This window comes from Polypterus senegalus, chromosome 10 (genome assembly GCF_016835505.1).
Source record: "Polypterus senegalus isolate Bchr_013 chromosome 10, ASM1683550v1, whole genome shotgun sequence".
NCBI classification, from domain to species: Eukaryota; Metazoa; Chordata; class Cladistia; order Polypteriformes; family Polypteridae; genus Polypterus; species Polypterus senegalus.
The window spans coordinates 176,891,517-176,917,686 of record NC_053163.1 but is presented as its reverse complement, the minus strand read 5'-3'; the positions used below and the strand labels follow the sequence as shown (position 1 = coordinate 176,917,686).

Below are 26,170 nucleotides of genomic sequence, written 5' to 3'. Positions count from 1 at the left end.
TGGATGGATATTGTATATAAATTTTACAATTTACAGCAATTCCATGTTAGTCACTATCAAACTAGTCTCCTTAAGTCCTGCTTCTTCCATTCCTGCACTTATCTTTTATTACCAAGTCTAGTGCCTCCTGCAAATTTTCCTGTATTTCTAACACGGCAGCAAATCATCTTTGCCAAATTTGCGGTGTGGTGTTCGCTCATCAGTTGTCTTAATTAATTATACAGAATGAAAGAGTTTGATTAATATATTTCTATAATAACTAAAATACAACCACCTTAACGGGTTCTCAAACTTTCAAGCATGACTACATCTAACGCGCTGATGTCACATTGCAGCAGCGGGCAGGAACAGTGCAGATGAGGCATAAAACATGTCTGTCAGTGTGCAAGAATTTATTAATATACATATGTTTAAGTATAAACAAATAATTGTAAGCGAAGATGACAAGCTTCAATGCAAATATCTTCAAACTATATATTTTACTTTGTAACATGATCACTGTCAGTCGTTTAAAGAAATGAAAATTGAAATACAAAAATAAGAAAATGGAAACTGACACTTGACAGTAGCTGGAAGTTTCTACACAACAGATGTTAGATATTTATTCAGTAATCTTTTTAAATTAATATCTTCAGTATTGCTTTTTAAAAAAGCAAAAACATTATAACTCTCTAGACAGTATCAACCAAACAGGTCAGTTTTACTTTAGAACAGACAAAAAAAAAAAAAAAGATTTACAAAACATAGAAATTTTGTGAGGTATACTGCAACTTTATTACTGTACACATCTGTAGTGACAACCCAGTGTCTGGGAATGCACATGCATCTGAACATTTCCCTGTTACAATAAACACATTTTTCTTCTTCCCTTTCTTCCTAACGCACTAGCATGGGAGGGCATATTAAGAAATGAAATGTGTGAATGGCTCAGCAACATTCAAGTCATTTTAAACATCCATTATATGTGAAGCAGTTACACAGTAGGTGCCCATATTTTGGTCGCAGCTCTCTTGAACATCTCAATGGGGAGTTATTTATTTATTTATTTATGTATTATTATTATTTTTTTAATAATTAGCTTTTCAAGTGACTCATGCAGGGCTTTGGATATTGTTTCTCTTTTATTTCGGTACTCCTTTCCTCCCTGCACCTCTCTTTTGTACTCCATTTATTTCACAGCAAGTAAACAGCCGACTACTTGAGCAACAGTAATGGTGCCATTAAACCAAAGAAGTGTCAGAAAAGAGGAGGCAAAAACTGCAAGTTTGACGAGAGGCGGTAACAAATATATTTGCAACCTATGAAAATTCATTGACATTGACTAATGAGTTTTAATCCTCTCATGACTGATTGCATTTGTTCTAGTATAGAAAGTACATTGCCCAAAATTTACTGAATTATACATTTTGTTATAATTTATATACAAATGAAAACAAAGTTTAAATGATTAATTAAAAAGCTACTTCCATTGTCAAGTGAGGTGTCTGGAATACCTTACCAGTCATATTAAGACATTCCTTGATTGAAATATAATTTCAAAGTGAACATATTTCATTGTGTTATCAAAGGTGGAAGATAAAAAAAAAATCAGCACAGAAGTACTGTTTTTACATCCATGTAGTAAAGATTCATTAAAGCATCTGGAAGCTCCCAATAATGTTTGTTGCCTCTAGAATTGGCAGAAAAATGTAAAATGCTACAATGTAAGGTACTACACAAAGTATTAATTGTAATAATTACAAGTCTGATAAAATTCCATCCCTTTTACTGTATATAAGAATATCAAGGGGTTTTGCTCCTTTTGAAGACTTGAATGTCCTTAACTTGATATGAGCGTGTTCGGTCTCAAGCTTTAGTGTGCCCGTTTCTTAGCGATAAGAAGCCAGAGAAGTTAAAGGTCAGGAAAACGACTGGGGTCCTCCTTATAGTCACTGGGAATTGTAAAGATGCTGCTTTCAAACTCATCGTACCGGAACTCTTGAAATGTCACAGTGGCTGTTATGGTCGGGAAAACAGGTATGTCTGGAAAATAGAGAAAGTTACGAGTTAGTGATATTATTGGCAATAAATACATTTATAAATAAATAGAATTTTAGCAAAGGAAACACAATTGCCTTTGCAGCAACTGCTGCAACATGAAGTGCTCTGCACAAATAAGATATCATGGTTGCACTCATGAAAATGATAGATAGATAGATAGATAGATAGATAGATAGATAGATAGATAGATAGATAGATAGATAGATAGATAGATAGATAGATAGATAGATAGATAGATAGATAGATAGATAGATAGATAGATAGATAGATAGATAGATAGATAGATAGATAGATAGATAGATAGATAGATAGGAGTTTATAAAGCCTTAAATAATCTCGCTCTATCTATCTATCTATCTATCTATCGGAGTGTCTGACACGTTATATTCCAAATCGTAACCTCAGATCCTCAAATGAATGTCTGCTTAGAATTCCAAGAGCTAAACTTAAAAGAAGTGGTGAGGCGGCCTTCTGCTGCTATGCACCTAAAATCTGGAATAGCCTGCCAATAGGAATTCACCAGGCTAATACAGTGAAGCACTTTAAAACACTGCTGAAAACACATTACTTTAGAATGGCTTTCTCATAACTTCATTTTGGTTTAATCCTGATGCTCTGTATATTCAATTAATTATCATAACTATTCATGGTGACTCTAAAATCCGTACTGACCCCTACTCTCTCTTCTGTTTCTTTTCCCGGTTTTCTGTGGTGGCGACCTGCACAACCACCACCTATTCAAAGCACCGCGATGTTCCTACATTGACGGGTTAAAAGCCAAAAGTCTGCATTACCATCATTGTCAAGTCCTTCCATGAGAATCCTAAATACAAAGAGGACTGTTTCATTTATGTTAGGTAGAATGCCCAGAGGAAGCTGGGTGGTCTCATGGTCTGGAACCCCTGCAGATTTTATTTTTTCTCTCCAGCAGTCTGGAGTTTTTTGTTTTTTTTCTGTCCTCCCTGGCCATTGGACCTTACTCTTATTCTATGTTAATTAGTGTTGTCTTATTTTAATTCTTACTTTGTCTTTTTTTCTCTTTTCTTCATCATGTAAAGCACTTTGAGCTACATTATTTGTATGAAAATGTGCTATATAAATAAATGTTGTGATAGATAGATAGATAGATAGATAGATAGATAGATAGATAGATAGATAGATAGATAGATAGATATGAAAGGCACTATATGATAGACAGACAGACAGAGACAGGATGGTAGGCCTATTAAATGCATGGTCATATTTAGCACTTTGTCGCATGTCCCTTACATGCAATGACTACTTGAGGTCTGCAATTCATAGACACCAGCAGGTGTTGAGGATCTTCTCTGGTGATGCTCTGTGAAGCCTCTAATGCAGCCATCTTCAGCTCCGGCTTGTTTTGGGGGCTTGGCCCCACTTAAGGTTTCCCTTTGGTATATGAAAGGCCTGCTCAATTTGGATGTACAGTAGATCTGGTGACTGGCTTGGCCATTCCAGAATTATTCATTTTTTTTAGATTGGGACAACTCTGGTGTTGTCTTATGCTTTAGGTTATTGCAGTGTGCTTGGATCATTATGTTACGGTAGGGTGAAGCGCCCTCCAAAGAGTTTGGAGGCATGGACTAGAACTTGAGCAGATGTTTCTCCACACCTCAGAATTCTCTTTGCCACTGCCATCAGCAGTTCAATCACAATTGAAGAGAAGTGTGGAACCCAATGGTCACTCTGTCAGAGCTCCAGAGGTCCTCTGTGGAGAGACGAGAACCTTCCAGAAGGACAACCATCTCTGTAGCGTCCATAATTCGGGCCTGTATGGTAGAGTGGCCAGACGGAAGCCACTCCTTAGTAAAAGGCACATGGCAGACAGCCTGCAGTTTGCCAAATGGCACCTGAAGGACTCTCAGACCATGAGAAACAAAATTCTCTCGTCTGATGAGACAAAGATTGAACTCTTTGGTGTGAATGCCAGGCGTCATGTTTGGAGGAAACCAGGCACCGCTCATCATGTCAATACCATCCCTACAGTGAAGCATGGTGGTGGCAGCATCATGCTGTGGGGATGTTTTCAGTGGCAGGAACTGTGAGACTAGTCAGGATAAAGGGAAAGATGACTGCAGCAATGTACAGAGACATCCTGGATGAAAACCTGCTCCAGATTGCTCTTGACCTCAGACTGGGGCGACGGTTCATCTTTCAACAGGACAACGACCCTAAGCACACAGCCAAGATATCAAAGGAGTGGCTTCACGACAACTCTGTGAATGTCTTGAGTGGCCCAGCCAGAGCCCAGACTTGAATCCGATTGAACATCTCTGGAGAGATCTTAAAATGGCTGTGCACCGACGCTTCCCATCCAACCTGATGGAGCTTGAGAGGTGCTGCAAAGAGAAATGGGTGAAACTGGCCAAGGATAGGTGTGCCAAGCTTGTGGCATCATATTCAAAAAGACTTGAGGCTGGAATTGCTGCCAAAGGTGCATCGACAAAGTATTGAGCAAAGGCTGTGAATACTTATGTACATGTGATTTCTCAGTTTTTTTACTTTTAATAAATTTGCAAAAACCTCAAGTAAACTTTTTTCTCGTTGTCATTATGGGGTGTTGTGTGTAGAATTCTGAGGGAAAAAGTGAATTTAATCCATTCTGGAATAAGGCTGTAACATAACAAAATGTGGAAAAAGTGATGCACTGTGAATACTTTCCAGATGCACTGTATGCTTAAGCGCCAGCTTTCCCATTCATTAATTGGTCAAGAGTCCTGTTGTCAATTTAGGTGTGCAATTTTATGGTAACAATGCATTTCCTATTTATAATGTGTACTGATTGTTCCAGAAGTATTTATTTAGGAATATTTCAGGGAAAAAAAACACATATGTCTTGCATGTTTTGAGCATACAACTGGGTAACTGTCATGTGGATTATGTGACAGGAGTAGTGAACATTTTTTTTTCTTTTTTCCATGGACATTTTTTACATCATTTGCAATTATTTAACATTGGTCTCTATTGGGTTCTTTTTTTATTTCCGTTCTGCAAGAAAACATGAGATTAAAAGTTTTCTTCTGCCTTCACTACATGCTACATGGAGTAACATAACAACACCACCAATTTTGGGTGGATTATTTCTTTAACCATCTAAATTTTCATTTACAAAATAAGTAAATTACACTTTTTACATATGACTGCTTTCCTAAACATCTTCTTTCTGTAACTTGTAATTGCAGGTTTGACTCCCCACTAAGTCATGGTCAGTGTCTTATGTCATATATGATAACAGTTATGTACTTCTAAAAAAATATTTACTACTAGCCGTATTACCCAACATTACCCGGGTATATTTATAGAGGGTCAAGGAGGGTTGGGCAAAGAAAGTAAAGGTTTATGTGTCTTATAAGTGATGAGCCTGATGTTATTGCTAACTGTCCCATTTATCATCCATACTGTCTCTCTACCAATGTGTCCACTTTCATAAGGTGAGAATTTGTTCTTTTTGGGTCCAACTGGTTTTCAGAATTGAAGGAACTGATTTTTCTGAGTTGTAACCATGAATGCTATCATGTCTGACTCATCCCCTTAGTCCAAGGTGGGCTGTTTGCAGTGCTTAAATTATGAATAACAGCCAACAAAGCTGGAGTTAAGAAACAACCCTTTGACTCTCCTTTGTGTTGTGCTGTACTTCCACTCTTAATCAAGTCTTACCCAACACCACCCTGCAAAAGCATTATAGTAGGCAGAACCAGTATGAGGCATTTTCCAGGTAAGTAATGTTAATCTGTGACCCCAGGGGCAAAAGTTTATATATTCCAATGTAGTCTATCTTGTTTGTATGGTCCTAGAGAGCAACTATGCACAATTTCGTCCATATCAGTCAGAGCTAGAATTGTAATACTGCCTCACAGCCAGCAGGTGGCAAGAGTGTGCAAACTGTAGGAAACTGGTTAAGAAAAAAAAAACCTGCTGAGACCCTCAGGATCAAAATTTTGGGTTCCAAAGTAGCTTAAGTTGTCTGTATGGTTCTAGATAGTAACTATGCAAAGTTTGGTCCAGATCAGTCAAAGGGTGTTGGGTTGCATAGGGAACATACAGGCAGAGAGACAAAACAGATATATCAAATTAGAAGAGCTTACCAAGTTTGACTGGAAATCCAGGTGGTAGTTTCATCTGCACAAATTCCCGGAGTTTGTTAAAGTGCTTAAAGGGTGCAATTACTTCTAAAACATTTAGTAACCTACAAAAAATGATGAGGTAAAAAAAGAAAGTAAATCAAAAGAATGCACAAAAAAGTCTGTGATTTTGTCTTACTGCTAATAATGCAGTTCACAACAAGGCTTATCACTGTCATGATATTTTAAATGATTCTTGTCTACAAAAGAACTTTTAGATGTTCTCCGTGTTTCCATGGGTTTTCCCCAGAGGCTTCGGTCAGTGTAGGTTAGTGTCAAGTCAACTGGCTTTAATGTCTTACCATCCATACACCGTACTACAGAATGCAGTAGCAAGAAATAATATTCCCCAGGACTGCAGTGCAAAATATAAACACAGGACAAGTGCTAGACAGGTAAATAACTACTTTATTATAATAGATAAATAAACAATTAAAATAATACTAGCCAACCCGCGGCGTAGCATACGCCGCATAATTATGTATTGATGGGTGAACACTTCCTGAAAGACACAGTTGTCCAAATGGGGTTGGTTTTGAGGATACAACTGTAGGTGAATGAAAAGATGCAACTCTGGAGAGGGCAACATACAATACTGTACAGCGTTTTACACGCTGCATACAGCGATTCACATTTGCGACAAATATGATTCTTCTTAGATTCTGCTGTCGCGTCCACCCACGCTCTCGAAGCATACACACTGCCTGGTCATATGCCCACTCGCATGAGCAACCAACAGAGACCCGCCCAGCAACTGTAAGACCATGGGACACCCCTCGCAAACTGTTCTACACGCTGCATACAGCGATTCACATCTGCGACATGATTTTTCCTAGATGGTCCTGTCGCGTCCACCCTCGCACTCGAAGCATACACACTGCCTGGTCATGTGCCCGGTCGCAAGAGCAAGTGACAGAGACCCGCCCACCAACTGTAAGACCATGGGAAACCCCTTGGAAACTGCTTTACACGCTGCATACAGTGATTTACATCCGTGACAAATATGCCTCTTCTTAGATAGTCCTGCCACGTCCACCCTCATTCTCGAAGCATACACACCGCCTGGTCATGTGCCCGCTCGCAAGAGAAACTCACGGAGACCTGCTCACCAGCTGCCTCTGTGTGTGTCTCTGTTTGTCTCTGGCGCTGCCCGAGTGTGTGCACGGCTTTCTCTCATGCTGCCTCTGTATGAACCGGTCAGGCACAGAGAAGGTCAGATGCTGAGAGAGCGTCTCGACTGTTGCAGGGCCTGCATTGGTGAAGCAGGCGAGACGGTAATGAAACAGAGGCACAGGGTTTATTGGTTTTTAAAGACTGCTTCCTTCATTGTGTTCTAACCTCAGTTTTAAAGGATTGTTTTAAGGATCCCATGGGATGCTCCTCGCAAACTGTTTTACACGCTGCATATAGCGATTCACTTCTGCGAGAAACATGCCTCTACAGTCAATGTGGCTCAGAGGTGCATGTGGATTCTACGACAGACGAACATAAATGACGCCGTTTTTCCTGTGTCATCGCGTCTGAGTTGGTGGGCGTGGTTCTGCAAGTTGTCATCGTATCCAATGGTCTTAGAGTTGGTGGGCGTGGCTCCTTCCTGCGTGCGCCATGGGCGTCTTAATTGTCGGTGGCTTAGTGAATCCACACCCCTTCCGGCGTGCTTTCCATTGGTGTCTTGCTTTTCCATGGGGGTCTTGCCTTAGTGAATTATATATATAGATGTAAATTAATAGAAATAATTTGAAACAGGTAGTAATAAACAATAGCAACAAAACTAATACTAAAAAACAACAGTAGTGACAAGTTTAACAAGTGTACTGCATGTAAATTCATTACTAGGTACAGATCTTAGGATAGGGGTGCAGCACAGAGTTCAGAGTCCAGACAGCCAAGGGGTAGAAGCTGTTGTAGTGCCTGGCAGAACTGGTTTGGATGCCAAAGTTACCTTGTACCAGATGCTGACACTGTTAGTTAGGATCATATCATATGGGTGGGCTGGGCATGACTGTAAACTTTTACAAGTACCATAAATTTACACCCAATCTGACGCGGTTCGTCTTCAAATAAAATTGTATTAGTGCAATGATGTTTTCTAATTGGTACTATTCAGGTCATAAAATGATTTCTTCAAAATGTCGCATACATTTGTCTCTTTCTTTGTTCCCTGATGCTGCATTGACATCATACACCAGAAGACGTGAGCTTATACAGTGTGAGCAGGAGCATGTGTGTGGCTGGTTGCTGTGTGCTACAACATGCTTCACCTGGCGTCGATAAACGCACATGTACTGTGCAAGGCATGCACGGGTCCACTGAAAAAAGAAGAGTGTTCTTTGCTCACCTTGCAGAGGAACTTCGTCGTTGCTTCTTACAAGAAAAGGCGATGGAAAAAGAAAAAGAGGATGCAACATTGACAAGCTTCTGTTCCAAGACCGCCGCTTTCCCCAGGAAAGCAAACTCAGTGAGTGTCAGGTGCCCTTTCAATGTAATAGGAACCACAGCATGGAGAGAAGTGTGCAACAGGTACACATGTTGGAAATGTAGGAAGGACAGTCCTTGGGTGTGTGGGAACTGTTAACATTTGAATTTGATGATTGCATATTGTGTGGAACTGACCTCTCTGTACTATTCTTTCCTCTGCATATCTTGCCATGCACCAATATGTGGAGATTGGGCAAGATCGGGGGAAAAAAAAATGCGGTCATTGATTACAACAGCAAGAAGGCATGTGAATGAATATGAATAATGTTGCATCAGTGCAACAATGTTTTTCAAAATATACTATACAGGTCATAAAATGAATTATTCCAAATATCATATATACCTATGTCTCTGTTTTTTGTTAGTGCAGCTTTGACATCATGGGCCATAAAGTGCATACTAATTCAGCATTAGCAGGAACACTCAATAAAACTGAGTAAAAAAAATTAAACTGACAATGAGATACGAAGAAGGCATGATTCACCAGCGTTTGTGTGTCAGCATTTATCCCTCTAGAACAGAGAATTTCCAGTTCCATTGTCTCAAAACACCACTCACATCTACAGTTATTCCCAGTTTCAAATAAAAACTAACAGTATATCGCGATCATTACTGAGAGAATAAAAATAAAAAAAAAATCCTAACTTTTACAAGTACTATAAATTTACACCGACTGTTACAGACAGAAATGAAATGCATGTTTTAATTGTATAATATTAACAATAAGAGAAGCTCACTACTCAAAACGGTAAATTTGCGTGGCACCCAGGATCGATCCCCCAGCCTCTTGATTACAAGTCAGCAATTCTTACCACTGCAACACAGAAGCTGAAGTATTGTACTTGCACCTTTTGTGAAAGTGTTTATTAGATATTTGGACTTAGGCTTCACACATTATACAGTTTATGTCTACATTTTGTTATTTATTATTAAAACATGAAAAATGTTTCTGTTTTAACAATGTGTTTACATAGATTGTTGTAGACACGGAACACACATGAAATGCATGTGTTCCAAATAATGATATGTTTGTTACCCTCTAAAACTCGAGCACTGCACTGCAAGATATAATGAAGGCTTGAGCTGGGAGAACTTCTTGCCCTTTCTGTGGCAGTGAGGGGATGGAATAGTAGACTGCTTGCTGCTTGTGTTGATCGACACATTTACAAGACAAAAGACGCTGACAGAGAGGTGCAAAGGGATTTAAGGTGGGCCAGATTTTTTCATAGGCTTTGGTAATTCTAGTGTTAAAATATCTGATAAGCTGTAGTGAGAATACAAACACTATGACACATCTAAATTTTATTATTCCCTTTTATAATACCACATGCTTTGAATGTTGTTAGTTATCATACTAAAAAGAGTACTTACGATTCAATCCCCAAAGGAAATTCTTGACTCATAGCTATTGTCGCTTTAAACCCTTTTTTACTCTCCTTACAGACTAGTTCTCTTCCAAGATGAGGAGCTCTAAAAGATTACAAAGAATCAATCAATATGCAAGTACACTGTAATTTTTTTTTGCATTTATGGACCAGCATGAGCAAGAATGAACAACTGAATTTAGAACCCAGACGTTTTTAGTGTTAAATGGACCAAGGACCTAAGGCACAATTTGATTGATGTAAATGTCTATGTAAAATCTAGTACAAGGCACTATTAGCAATTTAGCTTTATTCAGGAATATTGCAAAAAAAATTATTGCCTAATGTTTACAATAACACAAATAATTTTGCTGTTCGGGAAAAGGTCACAGTCATCTTTAGATGACTGTGCAGAAAAGCCACAGATAAAATATGGGCAATACATCCTTCATCCACAACACTATTGTGATTTAATATAGGTTCAGTTTTTAAAAATACATACTTTCCATTTTCAGACGAAATGTATTCTTCCCAAGATATTGTGTTTGGAGAAGGTGGGGTAAGAGACTGTCGTCGAGCAGGCTGCAAGGTTCAAACAATTGTAAAACGTTAAGTATGAAGACAAAAAAAGCATAGCATAGAGCAACTTTGAGTCTGGGAATTCACTTATATACGTTACACACTGGAACACTGGTTGCATCAACATTGGCATCTGAGCATTTCATACTATTTTTTATTTACTAATCATCACTAGACTGATTTTGAGTTTATAAACTAGGCTAGGTGTCTGCACAGTCAGCCTTGGAGTGACAGAGTAGCTGTAGTTTTTTTTACCCCAACCCGATTGCTTAATTTAAAAACAATCCTTACCATTAGCTGATCTTATGCAGTTTTATGCTTTATTACATTATTTCATTCTGTTATGTCAGGTCATTCTCATATTGTTGATTTCTTCCTTTCCTAAGATATTATCCAAATGATTTGTACCCAGAAACAGATGAGTAATTCTCAGTCCTTCACTTTTTCTCTTCAGTTTCCTTCCAAACATTTTAATAAATCAGTTCATTATTAATACACAAAGGTGTAAAACTAAACAAGTTAGACGGAGAACTACTAGCTCTGTTTTCTTATGCATCTTATTACTAATAAGGAGCACTTAAAAACAGCAAATGTGACTAAAATAAGTAATTATAATAATGCTCAACCCAAAAATGATACAGTATGTTTCTATATGTTAGTTAGCCCACATGTTTCATAGTGATAACTGAGAAAAAGTTTAACTATCATGTTTTCATAAAATGACAATCAATGGAGACCAATGCCAGACTACAGCCAAACAAACTCCATTTGGGGGAGAATCACATTACTCATGTTGAATAATCCATATGTCCGTCATCCAGTTGTATGCTTACAATGTGCAAAAAGCATACAGTTTAAGCTTTTTGCTAAAATATTGTTAAATAAATAAGAAAGAAAATTGGTGCAGCGTATAAACAGGAAACGCAATTCACTTGGAATTGGAGCTGTTAAATTGAAGACAGGGCTTTTGACAAATGAATGCAAGAATGAGCAGATTCTCATCCCCCAATTACTGTGTTCATGTTGAATATTGAGACTTGGTCGAATTTCTGTATTTGGTGCACTATATAAGGTGCAGAGCAGCTATTGCATCATTAGTGCCCTGGGGTTTGCAATTACGCCACCTGCGCCCACAAGTGTATCTTAAAAAGAGTTTGTGCAGCATGCAGAAAGAGAGAAGGCTTTTGGAATGAAACCAGAGGCAAGGATGAGTGGGTGGTGCAAGTGAACGAATGCAGAAGTGAGGAGGCAGTGTGGTTGGGATCCTGTGCAGGAGCAAAGTCATGATGCTGTCATGGATTGGAGCAGGGACCAGGAATGAGGCCTCTCAGCTATCCAAGAAGCGTTGAGGGATCGTGATGGCATAATGGAGGTCCAGCTCCATGGATCTGGACTGAGGCCTGTAAAGGCAGTCAGGACACGAGACAGAAGAAAGCGACCTCACATATTGTCGTCTTCCCCAGTGTAGGAAGACCCACAGGGGTGAGCTGGGGAGTCACAGGGAGTGAAACACTATGAATGAATTAATGACTGACAAAGACATGATTTTCCGAGTGGGCTGTAATTATTTATTGGTTATTTACTGCAAATGAGCATATGACTTTATCATTAGTTATTTATTTAGTGGATTTGTACTGTTTGCTCTCTGGTGTTTTAAACACTGGGGTGATTTAAAGGAATAAAAACACTTTGCACCAGTTTGAACCATCTCTCTTGTGTAAGTGTCCTCACTGCACTGCCTCAACTTGGTTTTGTGACTATCGACAATCTGGATTCAAGAAGGACTTGGCATCTACTGCCAACCTGGACCATCATAAACAATACAGTAATTTATACATTGTTAGTTTAAACAGATTGTACTTGTTCATTATTGTAACTTCAACCATGACCAGACCATATTTTAGCCAAAATCTATACATAAATTAAGTTATTTTCAAAAGGTTTCCCATAATTTTTCTTGTCAGTATAAGTTTGAAAAAAGTATATTAAAGTATGCAGTGGCATTAAATACAGCACATTATTGAAGCAGGCTATTTGGTCTATATTTGTTCCTTTTTGTTCCTCACATTCTAGTTTTGTTAATTACCTGAAAGAAAGACTTTGGAATATGGGAAGAGAACCAGAGTTCCTAGAGGGCACGTCACAACAGAGAGCATGCACGATCTATACAGTTGGCATCACAAGCACTGCAAGACTCTCAATGTGATTAATGATCCTACCTCAAAATTCTGTTCCATTAAATTGCCTCCTTTGCTTATGCTTTCCATGATGGCCTTATTTCTCAGGATATCTTCTTCACTGAGATGTTCCCTTCGTTTCCTCGATTCCAGCACCAATCCATTCACAGAGTAGAAATCTGCTAAAAAATTCCCAACTCTTTCCTACACACAAATAAAAAAGAAACAATTAAAACTCTGTATCCTACAAAAATACAAACAAAAAAAAAATATTAAAAATTATTTGTGAAAGAATATCAGAAAACGAGAAACCTGCTGTAAAAATCTAAAGCACATCAAGGGATCTTACAGAGCAATCTTTGGTCTACTTGAAACATTTCCACAGACTTGCCTTGAAGTGAACACACTAGGTTCCTCAGTAGTGGAAGTGATTACCCATTACCCAATTCTTTCTTGTATACTGCACCTTGAAGTTACAAATTAATACATTAAAAAACAGGTTATTACCTGGAGACCCTAACTTTTTGTATAGTGCATTTGGGGAATAACATACAATTGCTAAGAAAAAGGTTGGAACTTTTTTTTAATATAACATTATGCTAAATAGTAATATAAAATAAAATTTTAAGGTGACAAATTAGACTAGCTGTCTTAGCCATATCTGCTGCAAAAAGGGGGTAAAAGAAAATTAACATTGCCCAAAAATGCCACAATATACACTGATAAGAAAAAGAAAAGCAGCAATAACTTTTGGATGGCAATGTCAGCCTTCATGCTTGAAATAGCAATAAACAGATGAGAATAACGGGAAAATGTAACAGGAAACACTAACAACTGACAGCAATTTGTGAAAGAATATCAGAAAATTAGAAACCTGCCGCAAAAGTCTAAAACATATCAAGGGATCTTACAGAGCAATCCTTGGTCTACTTGAAATATTTGTATTTGTCTTGTAGTGCTGCAATATCTCATGTGACTGCTGCTTGTAGCCACCACTACTTGGCACCTCTGAGCATCCAGTTGTCAAAGTCAAAGTGAACTTTATTGTCATCTCAACCATATACAAGTATACAGACAGACGAAATTGTGAAGCTCAGGGTCCACAGTGTAACAACATGAAATGCAAATAATAAATTAAAAATAGAATTAAAATTTAAATTTAAAATTAAAATTAAAACACAAACAAGACAGGACATTGTGCAAAGACAAAACAAAGAAGTACCAGCAATATTGACGTGTAGTAAGCAATATGGGATATAGTTGTGGGAGGTTATCTCATGCCTGCTGAAGGGAATTCTCGATTCATGCCAAACACAGTTAGAGGCCCACATCTCTGGTTGTTGCAACTCTACGGCTTTCGAAAGATTTTCTATGAGGTTAAGGTCAAGAGAGAACATTAACTAAAGCACCATCTGCATATATGTATTCCTTACGACATCTGTGAGCACATATGCAGTGTGTGGTCTAAGACTTTCCTGATGTGAGGAAGGTATAGATAGAGGGCATCTGATAGGTCACCTTGCTCTAAGACCAGCAACATGAAGCCTGTCCCAACACTGTCACATCACTGATGTGAGCATTATGTCTGCCGGCAGTTTCCATAGTAGAGCAGGTGGCAGATCTCTTTCAGTTGTGAATTAGGACGCTGTATAATGCCTGACACGGCACAGACTCAGACAGAGGCACATGTTAAATCACAAAGACTTTTATTTTTCTTCTCTTCTTCTCCGTGAACCTCACATTCATAACACAGTCCCAAAAGCACTTAAACACATCACCACAACACTCCTGTTTGGGCACCACCACTCCTCTCTGACGACCTCATCCTCTTCCTCCTGATTCTGGCTCCTGAGTGGTGGTTGCTGGTCCTTTTAATAGCCCACCCAGAAGTGCTCCAGGTGCTTGATCACCTGTTTCTGATTGCACTTCTGGGTGTGGCTATACAGTTGTCCAGGCCGGCTCAGGGACCGATGCAACACCCCCTGACGGCCACCCCAGATCCCAATAGGGCTGTGGAGAATTCCATCTCCCATGGAGCCCTGCGGGAAGCTGAGGCACAATCGTCAGCCAGGCAGGTTGCCACCAAGCGTCCCGGGGGAGGTACTGAGATGCCCATGGTTGCTCCCCCGGGACATATGTAGAAGGGACATCCTGGCCGGGCATGGGACCCAGCTGCCCGCCACACAATATTCTACCATGGTTGGAAAAGATAGCAGACTACAAGGGTACTTGAAAATTAGAAAAGACTGGGAGATAACCATGGTCAAGGGCTCAGTTCTGAGAGGTCAAAATGCACTAACATCAAAACAAAAAGCACTAAGCTAAATTCAAAGTCCACTAAATAAACAGAAGATCAGAAAGACTTTGAATGCACATTTGTCAGGTTATCCGCAATCTTGGACATCACTATGCCTCTGAAAACGGCTAAGATACTATTGTTTTTGGGATGTAATGTTGCATTACTTCTGAAGCCATGCCTTCTAGCAAAACGTTTTTTTGTATCTCAATGATGGCACCAGAAAATAGTGGTGCCCTTGAGTAAGGAAAAAATGACACAGCGGTAAACATCAAAATATAACAAACATTATAAAAGGACTGCACATCCGAGAAAAGAGGTAATAATAAAGGAATGATCTCCTTCATCCAGCAACCCCAAAACCATCTTTAAAAGCTGGGAGAAAAAATGTGTCTGTAAAGAAATACATTTTTAAACTGACACAAATCATACCACTGCGATGATCCACTACAATGTGACAGCCCTGCTCTGTTTTTGTCATTGCTGTAATCATTCTGCCACCTTGCCCTTTTTAGGTAACTGCATACCTAATCAGCTCTAATTTTTAACAAGCTTGGTTTGGCTGCGTTATTCAGATTTGGTAAGTGTTGTTTACCGGTTTTGCTTTTTCATAGGATCTAAAACAAAACAATGTTTTGTGAAAGGACACAAACTTTAGATTTCTTAATTTAGAAAACATTGCCTTTCTCATTTCCGCATCAGAATATATGGGTACTTTAAAAACACAACCCTTTACTAAAATCACAGTCTCACCGTTTTGTCTTCTCGAAAAAGCCAACCAGTCTGAGCTCGAGCAAAAGTTATAGATTTTGTGGACAAAGTGGCCGAATAAATGTCACTACTCATTAAGATATCAACCTCCTCTTCTGTCTCCGTCTCAGATTCCTAAAACGCAAAAAAGAAAAGCTAACATGATTTAGGGTTTGTCTATAGCAACACCAGTATGTTAGACAATAACTAAAGGTACATTTTCTCAGTTGTCAAGACATTTGCATCTTAAGCCCGATTTGGATGGGATTAGTTTTACACCAGAAGGTGGGTAAAGTTAATTATTACCAGAGGATATCTGTAATTTTAAACCTTTATGAATCTCTCATGTCAGTAACATTTTATGGACTGCATGTTCATGTCTCTGTAAAAACATTACAGAGCCTTTCATCTTCTAAAAAAAGTCTGTAAAAAATGACCCCAGGTTAAACCAGTCCCATGTAGTAAAAAAAGTCTTACCTCATGATGGATTCGTTGATAGACCTTTTGCTCATTGTCAAGCACAACAAATGACTCGGAAGGAGAGGCATCACCATTGAAAATGAAGCTCAGATCCCCCCGCTGGCACTTCATGTCCGTAAAATCAATAAGAGTTGTGTCAAGCCTATGAAAAAAATTATTTTTTACTAATTGATAAAAACAATACATAAAAACCTTATAAAAATTGTGCATACCTTCAATCTTATTCTAATATTACAGTCCAGTATGATTATTCCAATCTCATTATAATATGGGGTAAATCAGAAAATAAAGGCAATTTGAAAACTATATGGTAACCACGATGGATAGAAGCTGACACAATACAACATGTTTGTGTTGACTTTTGGGTAGTCACAGTGGCACTCTGCCATTAGACTAGTTGAAGCCAAAGTCAAACAAAAACAGACACTCCATTACGGGATTGCACCACTATTGAACAACGAGCTGTAGTAAGATTTCTTTGGGCAGAGGAAGTGAAACTTGCTGAAATTCACCAAAGGATGTTGGCTCAGTACAGAAGTGAAAACAACCTGACTCAATTAAATGTGTATGAATGTGTAGAGGGGTTTAAAGCAGGAAGAACAAGTGTAACTGAAAAAGCTCGATAGGGTCGACCATCAGCATCACACACGCAAGTCCGCATGGCAAATGCCTTCATTATAGAAGACTGACGGATTATGCTATCTGCTGTTGCTGCACATTTGGATATTAGCTGTGGATATGCATATGCTACAGTGCATGATGACTTGGGATATTATAAAGTTTGCACAAGATGGGCATTCAAACAGATTACTAATTTAACACCATGTGACTATCGTATCTTTGGTCCAAATGAAAAGGCTCTATGAGGTTGCAGGTTTGCCTCTGATAATGAGATTAAAGAAGTGGTGCAGACCTGGATTTGGAAGCAGCTAAAGAGCTTCTTCTCTCAAAGAACGAAGAAGTTAGTGTAACAATACAAGAACTGACCTGCAGGAAGACGTTGTGGAGATGTGATATAACTGTTATGTTCATCTACTCACAGTTACCAGTATTAAATAGTAAGTTGTTTTTACTTTTTGATTCTCCCTCATATTAGAGTCCCGTATGAATATTCCAATGTACTTCCAAAAAATAAAAAGGAATATAAAATATTCTTTGGGAATTTGAAGCATGAAGCAGGAAAATTGTTCTAAAGTTAACTTATGATTTCTTACAATAACTCCTCCATTGGAAAACCACTGCAGAATGTGCTTACAGTGGACCTTGATTTATAATTGCCAACATTCAAAAGTATTAAGTACAGTGAAGGAAAGTAGTGAATCACATTTTCTTTCATCACTGCACTTAAGTAGATCATGTAGGGAACTCCACTTTTTAATTTTATTGCACTTTTAGAATTTTTCATTAATTTAAATCTCATTCTGGGGAGAGAGAGTATGAGCCACTTTGCAATTGATTGACACAGATTGAAAGAAGTATTTAGTGTGAAAACAAAAAATGTTTTCAAATGATGAAATCCAGTAGAAAGACGTTAACAAATGACGATGTTGGATCCTTCTGTAAAATTTAAAGTGATGACATTGGATCCTTCTGTTATATTTGTTTTATGTTTGGAATTTTACCATTTAGTCAGTTAATTTTTAATCAACATTTAAAAGAAAAATTGACAGCTGCAGGATATCAGGCAAAGATACATTATAAACTGAGGTAATGTAATCTAAATAACGTACACGGCTTCTTTATTGAATTCATATTTTAATTATTCTTGTATACTTCTAGCAATGTGGTCTGCATCCATAATTTTAAGTCTCACTCCTGTGAAGGGGAGTAAATTGTGCATTTAATCTGATGAGAGACCCCTTTTGCAAGAAGTATACAATAATAAATTACACATTGAGATCAATAACACTGTTGTGTTTTTGTATTTCATTAACACCGACACGCTTATGCAGAAGCTCTGCTCACGAGATACTCTGGGGGACAACTTTAGGTGAAACACAGAAGGAGCCCTCCAAAGAGCAGTGACAATACTTCTGCTACTCCCAGGAAGCGGAATCCCTCCTGATCATTGGGCTTTAAGGAATAACATGACCTGAAGTCAGCATTCATTTACTGGACAACATTAGACAGAGACAGACAGCCCACAGAAGCACTTGAAACTAGACCAGTAAAACAATCCTATTTGAGTTTATTTGAGGATCACGTGGGGGCCGCCTTCCTGGTTGCTCTGGGGGCCACGGGTTGAGGGCATGGAAGCCCTACCCTGTAGGGGCCCGTGGTCACCGCCAGGAGGTGCCCCAATGCCTTGGGGACCTGTTGCCCCAGCACTTCCGCCACAGCAGGAAGTGCTGGGGGGGAAGACTTTGGGAGACACCCGGGGAGCTGCCGGGCGGACAGCCGGCACTTCCGCCACGCTAGGGCGTGGCCAAGCGAGGAATGCCAGGAACACCTGGTGCTCATCCGAAAACTATATAAAAGGGGCCGTCTCCATTCATTCAGCGCTGGAGTCGGGAGGAGGCAGGACGAAGCACAGAGGAGGTGTGGAGGCGGCCCGAAGAGAGGCATTTGTGGCCAGGACTGAGTGATTGTTGGGGTTTGTGCACGGGACTGGGTCTGTGTGACCATCTAATAATTGTAAAATATTGTAAATAAACGTGTGGTGGTTGAGTAACAACATGTCCGCCTGTCTGTGTCCGGGCCAAGTCCACAATGCATAATCTCCTAAATGTATAGACAACAAAACAACCAGAGCAAATAAAAAACTGGAATTTACGAGGAAATGCGTAAAGATTCTAAACATCCCATGGGGTGCACAATAAAATCTAAAAATCAAATGTGTTAATCAGTGCTTCTATTCTATTCTTTCTATTTTTGCATGAGTTTGTATTAGAAACAATCTTGCTCTGAAGCACATGTTTATTAAGGCCTTCTTTTTTTGGTAATCCCATTATGAGAAACATGTGAAGAACATATGGAAAATCAATCTCTCCGAAAATAACTCAGGATCTGGAATTAGTAAGTGGAGTCTTGACAGAGGTTCAGTACAGCGGAAGACACATTTCCACTGAAGAGATTGAAAATAATAGGGCAAGTGGCCAATAGGCCAGTACTTAACCTCCCAAGGCAAATGGCAGTAACTCTATTGAGCACTTAGGCATGAACTACTGCTTATCTCAGTTATTAATATTTAGATACCTTACTCTCCAACTTTGTACATAAGAAAAATAAAAAAGACACATTATTTATTGTTTGAAAAATAATAATCCAGAGTCTTGATATAAACGAGAAACTCCACACTAAAGTGCCACAATGAAGTTCCACAATAAACGTGAAAAACCGCAATGAAGACTAGTAACAAACATCTTGATATTGATATTTTGAAGCACTTTAAATATCTTACCTTATGTTAATACCATGTTTGTATATTTTGCAAGCATCTGAAGGCAGGATTCTGGAAAGCAAAGGCACTGAAATAGAAAATAGCAGACAACTACATCAAGATCTATATCTGAATCTTTTTTATCCAACAAATTGAAGTCAAAATAGACTGGGGACCAATAATGAATAGTTAAAAATATAAGGATATATGTATGGTTCACATGTCCATGGTTAGACAAACACAGCTGTTTGGGAACTATGAGACAATTGCAAGCAACTTTAAATAAAAATATGTATCATCAGAAAACTTTTAAAGCACTTCATATGTACTGTACAAAATAATGTCCATTACAATTGCATGTAAATAAAGATTTTGGTCACTTTAACTAAATAGAAACAAAATAAACTTAAAAATAGCATCTATTATTTAGCACAAAAGTCAACAATAATCTACTCTTATTAACTGAATGGTGCCTTTGTATTTTCCTCTAATTTGAAAAAATATGAACAAAGTTTTCGAAAAAGTATCAAAGAGTTTAACAGACATTTAAGCAAGTAAGCACTCTGAGAAACACTCATTCAATCTTTTGTCCGAAGTCCACAAAACAAGCACCCTTAGACGCAATCCTTAAATATGAAGCTACTACCATGTTTCCCTGAAAATAACACAGGGTCTTATATTAATTTTTGCTCCAAAAGATGCACTAGGGCTTATTTTTGGGGGATATGTTATATTTATTCACGTACAACAATATATATCTTCTTCTGGAATATCGTCATAACTCTCCACATTTAAACCCTGAATTCCAGCCTGAATTTCTTGGTACATCAGCCGCTTTTAGGATCCTCCAGGGTTGATGTGTGTGCTTCGATGTTTGATGAATGGTTCGAAGTGGTCAAGCAAAATGCTGACATACAGATGCATTCGTGGTGCTTTGATATTCAAGTGTCGCATATTCCCCAAAGTAATGACACAATACATTTTAAAAGTCTCATAAACCGTCTTCTGTGCTGTCTTTTTAATTTTTTTTTGCACCTCTACAATACCTTTAGAATGTATGGCGGCGTATTTGAGCCAAAGAGAAAAAAAAAATAAGGATATAGTAAAAATGTCTATTTTGTGATTAAAGTGGAAATTTCGGCTTTAACCTCGTAGTTTACTTTATCATTAAAGCAGACCATCGTAAACATCATCTTAAAACCAACCCAGTTGTTAAATTGCTATGGGCTTCTGGGGCTTCCTCCTGACCTGACAGCAGTGGCAAGCAGGATCGCCACACAGAACACATTAAATTTATAATATTCCAGCTCTTTGTAAATTTATAATTCTTAGATTTATATTTGATATCACTTTCATGATGAAATGCATTAAAAATATGTATGTTACATTTACAGATAAATCGTTAAACTTTGTTTAAATAATGAATACTGCTAATAGTTATACATACGGGGTGGCACGGTGGCACATCGGTAGCACTGCTGTCTCGCAGGAAGTCACATCTCTTGTGATCCCTGCCTGGAGTTTGCATGTTTTTCCTGGTGGGTTTCCACAGTGTGCTCAGTTTTCCATCCAAAGACATGAAGGTTTGGGGATTTGGTGACACTAAAATGACACTAGTGTATGCGAGTGCTTGTGTTCACCTGATGCCTCGTCCAGGGATTTTGTTTCTGTCTCACACCGATGCTGCTGGAATGTGTGCATCCCCAAATTGATGGATGTAATCATTAAACACCCTTTTCAGAGATATTGTGGCAAGGTGTCCTCAGAATTTAACGGATGTTTCGGGCACATGTGTCGCATCGCGTGAAGTATAAACCTGGCCTTAGGCGCCTTACTTTTTAGCTGACGATCTTGACTAGGGCTTATCTTTAAGAGCAGCCTCAAAATTATGCTAGGGCTTATTTTCGGAGTAGGTCTTATTTTCGGGGAAACACAGTAGGAACCCCGTTTCACATTTAAAACCACGTAAAGATGGTTTCTTCCTTTAACAGGCTTCACATTATGACACACCTGCCTAAAGCACAAAAATTAGAGTGGTCATTAAACAAAAGACAAATTTCTTAGAACAGCAAAAGAATTCAAGACTTTGACAGTACAGAATGTACTGCATTCTGCATTGTTGATTATCCTCAACATCTTCTACCAAGTGCCATGCACCACTTTTATTAATGTTTAATTTATGGAGCAGTGTAATTTTAATAAAGTTTGACGCCCGTGCTCTAGACTGAGAGAGAAACATTCATCCCCAAACTGTTTTTTAAGTCTCGAATAAATCTGAGATGACTCCTTTATTTGTCAAAAATTGAATAATAATGTGCTGCGCAACACTACTATGTACCTCCTGCTCCGACATGTTGATTACAACTGACAGGAAGTGGGGAAAGAGTAGTTAGCACTACTAATGACAAATTCATATATGCGTGTGTTTGTCCAATGAGTCAGGTCTACCTTGCACTATTTATATGAACAGAGCATGAAAATTCCAGTTTATAACTGAACACCCCTTGTATATAAATAACATACTGGAGAATGCCCAACAATCCCTTTACTTACAATGTGACATGCATCATTCATTGTGATGCTGATGAATCATTAAATGTGCCCCTGCTATCTCTTTGATAATTCCCAGTCAAAACTCACAAATTAAGTTAAAAACAAAAAAAAAAGGCAATTACAGTGGCTTTAAAAAAAAATGTACAGAGTTTGGGCTACATATCTTTGCAGCTGCAGCAATACTTTGTTTTGCCCAAAACCTCAATGCTTCGAGTATGTAATACACATCATCCTCCTCTTTAATAAAACCCCTGTGTGCGTCCAGGTGACCGTGTGTGTGTGTCTTCTGATGAAGTGCACTTGCGCGGGGTCGCACGTGTTCAGTCTTCCCCTGTGCAGAGAGAGAGAGAGAGAGAGAGAGAGAGAGAGAGAGAGAGAGAGACACACACACAGGCCGCGAGAGAGAGAGAGAGAGACACACACACAGGCACGCGAGAGACACACACACAGACGCACGCGAGAGAGACAAACACACACACAGGCGCGTGAGAGAGACACACATACACACACAGGCGCATGAGACAGACACACACAGACAGGCGAGTGAGAGAGACACACACACACACACAAGCACGTGCGTGCGTGCATTGTTGCAATGTTACTTTTATTGGTTGTTTATTAAATTACAGATTTTTGAAATGTTCGTTTTTTTTCCCTGTCCTTAAAACTCATTAAAAAAAAAAGTGGTTCGTAGCGCTATAGCGCAAACTCTTGCAGTGTTAGTTTTCTCTGTTGTTCAAGGTTTTCTCAGTGTTATTCAATGTTTTTACATTTAGTTTACTATTACGCTGTGCATTCTATGGTATAGTTAACTATATTTGTGCTTAAAAACTTAAAAACATATATATTTACATACAGTTTGTACGGTCTGGAACGGATTAATTGTATTTATATACAATCCTATGGGGGAAATTATTTCAGTTCACGACCAAATCGGGTTTCGACCAGAATTTTGTAACAAATTATGGTCGTGAACCGAGGTTCCACTGTATTACTGTCAGAGAAAAATTACAGGCAATTTACGGAAATACAAACCAGTATTACTGAGAGGGAAAATTAAAGGCACACAATACAGTGACGCATATTACAGCCACATACAAGGTCCCTTACCATTTAATATAGACCGTTCCTACTAATGTTTATGCACTACTGTTCTAGCGCTCGTTATTGTAACGGGCTTAATGTCTAGTAATTAAATAATCTGAAGCTCAGCAATCAATGGCAAGAAAAATCTACCAAAATTGCTTAGCTGTGGCAAATTATATTAAGTAATTTAATGGATCAAAGTGTCAGCAGTGCGAGTAGAAACCTTTCCCCTAGCTGGAGTTGTTTGTGTTAAACACTGACATAGACAACATAATTAATAACTCTGTAGCTACTCAAAAATGCATATGTTAATATATTTCAGTTCTTTTTTATTTAAAAAAAGTATTTATAGACTTACCCCAACTTTGAAAATCCCAGTGAAGCTCTAAATAAAAGTTTCCGAGCTTTAAAAAAAGATAAAATAAACATTCAGAATTTCACATTTTTGCAACTAAATAATACTATTTTTTAATGTGTTATCAGAGAAAATACTAATATTACTGAAAAACAGGCAATTATTTAATCTTCAAATATTATGACAGTATCTATCACCTTAAATGAACTGCTGTGTTGTCTAGAGAGCCACTAAAAAGAATGAGGACTGTTTTGAGAGAGACTGGACAGAGCAAATTTAAAGCTTTTCATGCTACTGATGTAATGAATGCTACTAATGGGCTATTTAACCAGTCTGCTTCCAAATATGAAGTACATTAAACAACAAGGATTTCAGAAATTCAATACAGCACAGCCTTGATGTCTGCGGAGGTCACATCAGGTAACATTCAGGGACAAATAAAATTTACAGTTAATAGAAAAATTAGTTGAATACATCCATCCATCATACAACCCACTATATCCTTACTACAGGGTCACGGGGAGCCAATCCAAGCCAACACAGGGCGCAAGGCAGGAAACAAACCCCCGGGCAGGGTTCCAGCCCACTGCAGGGCACACACTCACCCACACACCAAGCACACATTAGAGACAATTTAGAATCGCTAATGCACCTAACCTGCATGTCTTGGTACCTTGAGGAAACTTGCACAAGCACGAGGAGAACATGCAAACTCCACGCAGGGAAGACCCGGGAAGTGAACCTGGGTCTCCTAAATGTGACGCAGCAGCACTACCACTGCTCCACATGCCGCCCAAGTTGAATACATTCATGGCCAAAATCCATACATAAATGGATGAGCAACTATGTTACAGACTTCTCCAACAAACTAACTTGGACCTTCAAAACTTTATATGCTAGATACATGAGAGGTTATGATGTGGTGGAACGACTAAGCAGATGCTTTTTATTTATAATGCTACACTATAAGTACTTGAATCAATGCAGTAATTAAACAGACGCGACCCGTTATTGCCATGAGTGTTTAATATTACACATGTCTGCACTGCAAATTATGCTATATTGTATTATATGTAATATATGCTATATTGTATTATATTACTACATGTTGAACCATTTTAGAATACATAAGAAATCTGACAAAGGAGGGGAGACCATTCACTGTGTCAAGCTTGTTTGTTTAGCTAACAGCTAAGTTGTCCCAATATCTCACCCAGATTTTTCCTAAAGGTTGTCAATGTTTCTACTTCAAATGCATGTCTTGGTAGTTTGTTCCAGAATCCCACAAGTTCTTGAGTAAAGAAGTGCTTACTGGCTTCAGTTTTAAAGGCACTTCCCCTTAATCATATATTAGTAATTGAATTCCTCTTCTGTTTATTGTTATTATTTTTTCATTTCATTCACAGCCTTCATTTACATACTCTTATAAAATCACTGCTACCTGTAGACTGTCACAATGTACACCTATTACCATTAGCTGCTTCCAACTCAGTCACTGCACTAAACAACTTGTTATGACAAAAAACGGTTGTAATTTATCATAGCGAATTGCTAGTTGTAAGAGTGAGAGCTCTTGTGCCTGCAAGTGTTAGCGGACATTGAACATGCAACCAGAAATACAATGGAAACAACGTGTACAAACAGAAGTGAAGTGAGTGTTTTGAACTGTGAAAATAGAGGAGAGATTGAAAGTCTGGACCCAAAAATAATGTCTGTTGGATATTCTGTGTGCCACGCCGTGATAAAGTGAAAAGCAATGAGCTGAGATTGTATTTTAATCTGGTGTGCTCCATGTTAATTGGCTACCAAAATATAGTAACACTTTGTTACTTTTGCTGTTTATTATGAGATTTGGAGTCCTGGAGAGAAGTTGTGCAGAAATTGTCCAGTCAGTCACACCTACCTGCTAATGGCACCCTAAGCAGCAATGAGATTCAATAACTGTAAGCATTAAACTGGATATGCTCTCTGACTAGAAGCAGTGTGAAGGCCTATAGTTTGATGTCTGTCTATTGAGTAAATTGCTACCTCCTTTAAGCTTGCCCTGAAACTTAAAAGATCTAGGCTTGGGTAACTTCATCTGCAAATGAAAATTGAAAAGTTCAACAGGCAGAAAACAAGTTGGTAAAGTAGACAGTGAACTCTTCTCCATGTTGATTCTGAAAGGTAGAATTACATAAGACAGTCAAATCTTCCCCCACATCTAACCACTACTGGTGCATGACTGTACAGCCAAATAATACTAATCAAGTCATTTAATGTGTTAATGACTCCATAGTAATTAAATGATCACCAAGACTAAATCATTGTGTACTTCAACAGACACAGTAAAGGCTAAAATTCTTACATGAACAGAGGGAGCAATAATGTTACAGACCATTCCAACAAACTGACCCGGACTGGGAAAAAATTCTGTATAAGATGCAAGAAAGTCTATGATTTGGTGGATAGGTGAAGATGTTTATTGATAATGTGTGACCAAAAGGGGGCA

General features: G+C 38.5%; 1 protein-coding gene across 1 annotated transcript in view; it reads right to left on the bottom strand.

Moving 5' to 3' along the window:
* Positions 1–375: 375 nt before the first annotated feature.
* The window catches only part of ankrd13c (ankyrin repeat domain 13C), a 48,992-nt gene continuing 23,197 nt past the window's right edge, over positions 376–26,170 (bottom strand). The window contains exons 5-13 of the mRNA XM_039767832.1: positions 23,683–23,728; positions 19,707–19,773; positions 16,304–16,448; positions 15,830–15,961; positions 12,823–12,984; positions 10,527–10,606; positions 10,032–10,130; positions 6,147–6,247; positions 376–2,022 (exon numbers count right to left, since the gene is read on the bottom strand). Coding sequence (XP_039623766.1) covers positions 1,892–2,022; positions 6,147–6,247; positions 10,032–10,130; positions 10,527–10,606; positions 12,823–12,984; positions 15,830–15,961; positions 16,304–16,448; positions 19,707–19,773; positions 23,683–23,728 — 963 coding nt within the window. The 3' untranslated portion in view covers positions 376–1,891. The remainder of the gene's footprint in view (positions 2,023–6,146; positions 6,248–10,031; positions 10,131–10,526; positions 10,607–12,822; positions 12,985–15,829; positions 15,962–16,303; positions 16,449–19,706; positions 19,774–23,682; positions 23,729–26,170) is intronic.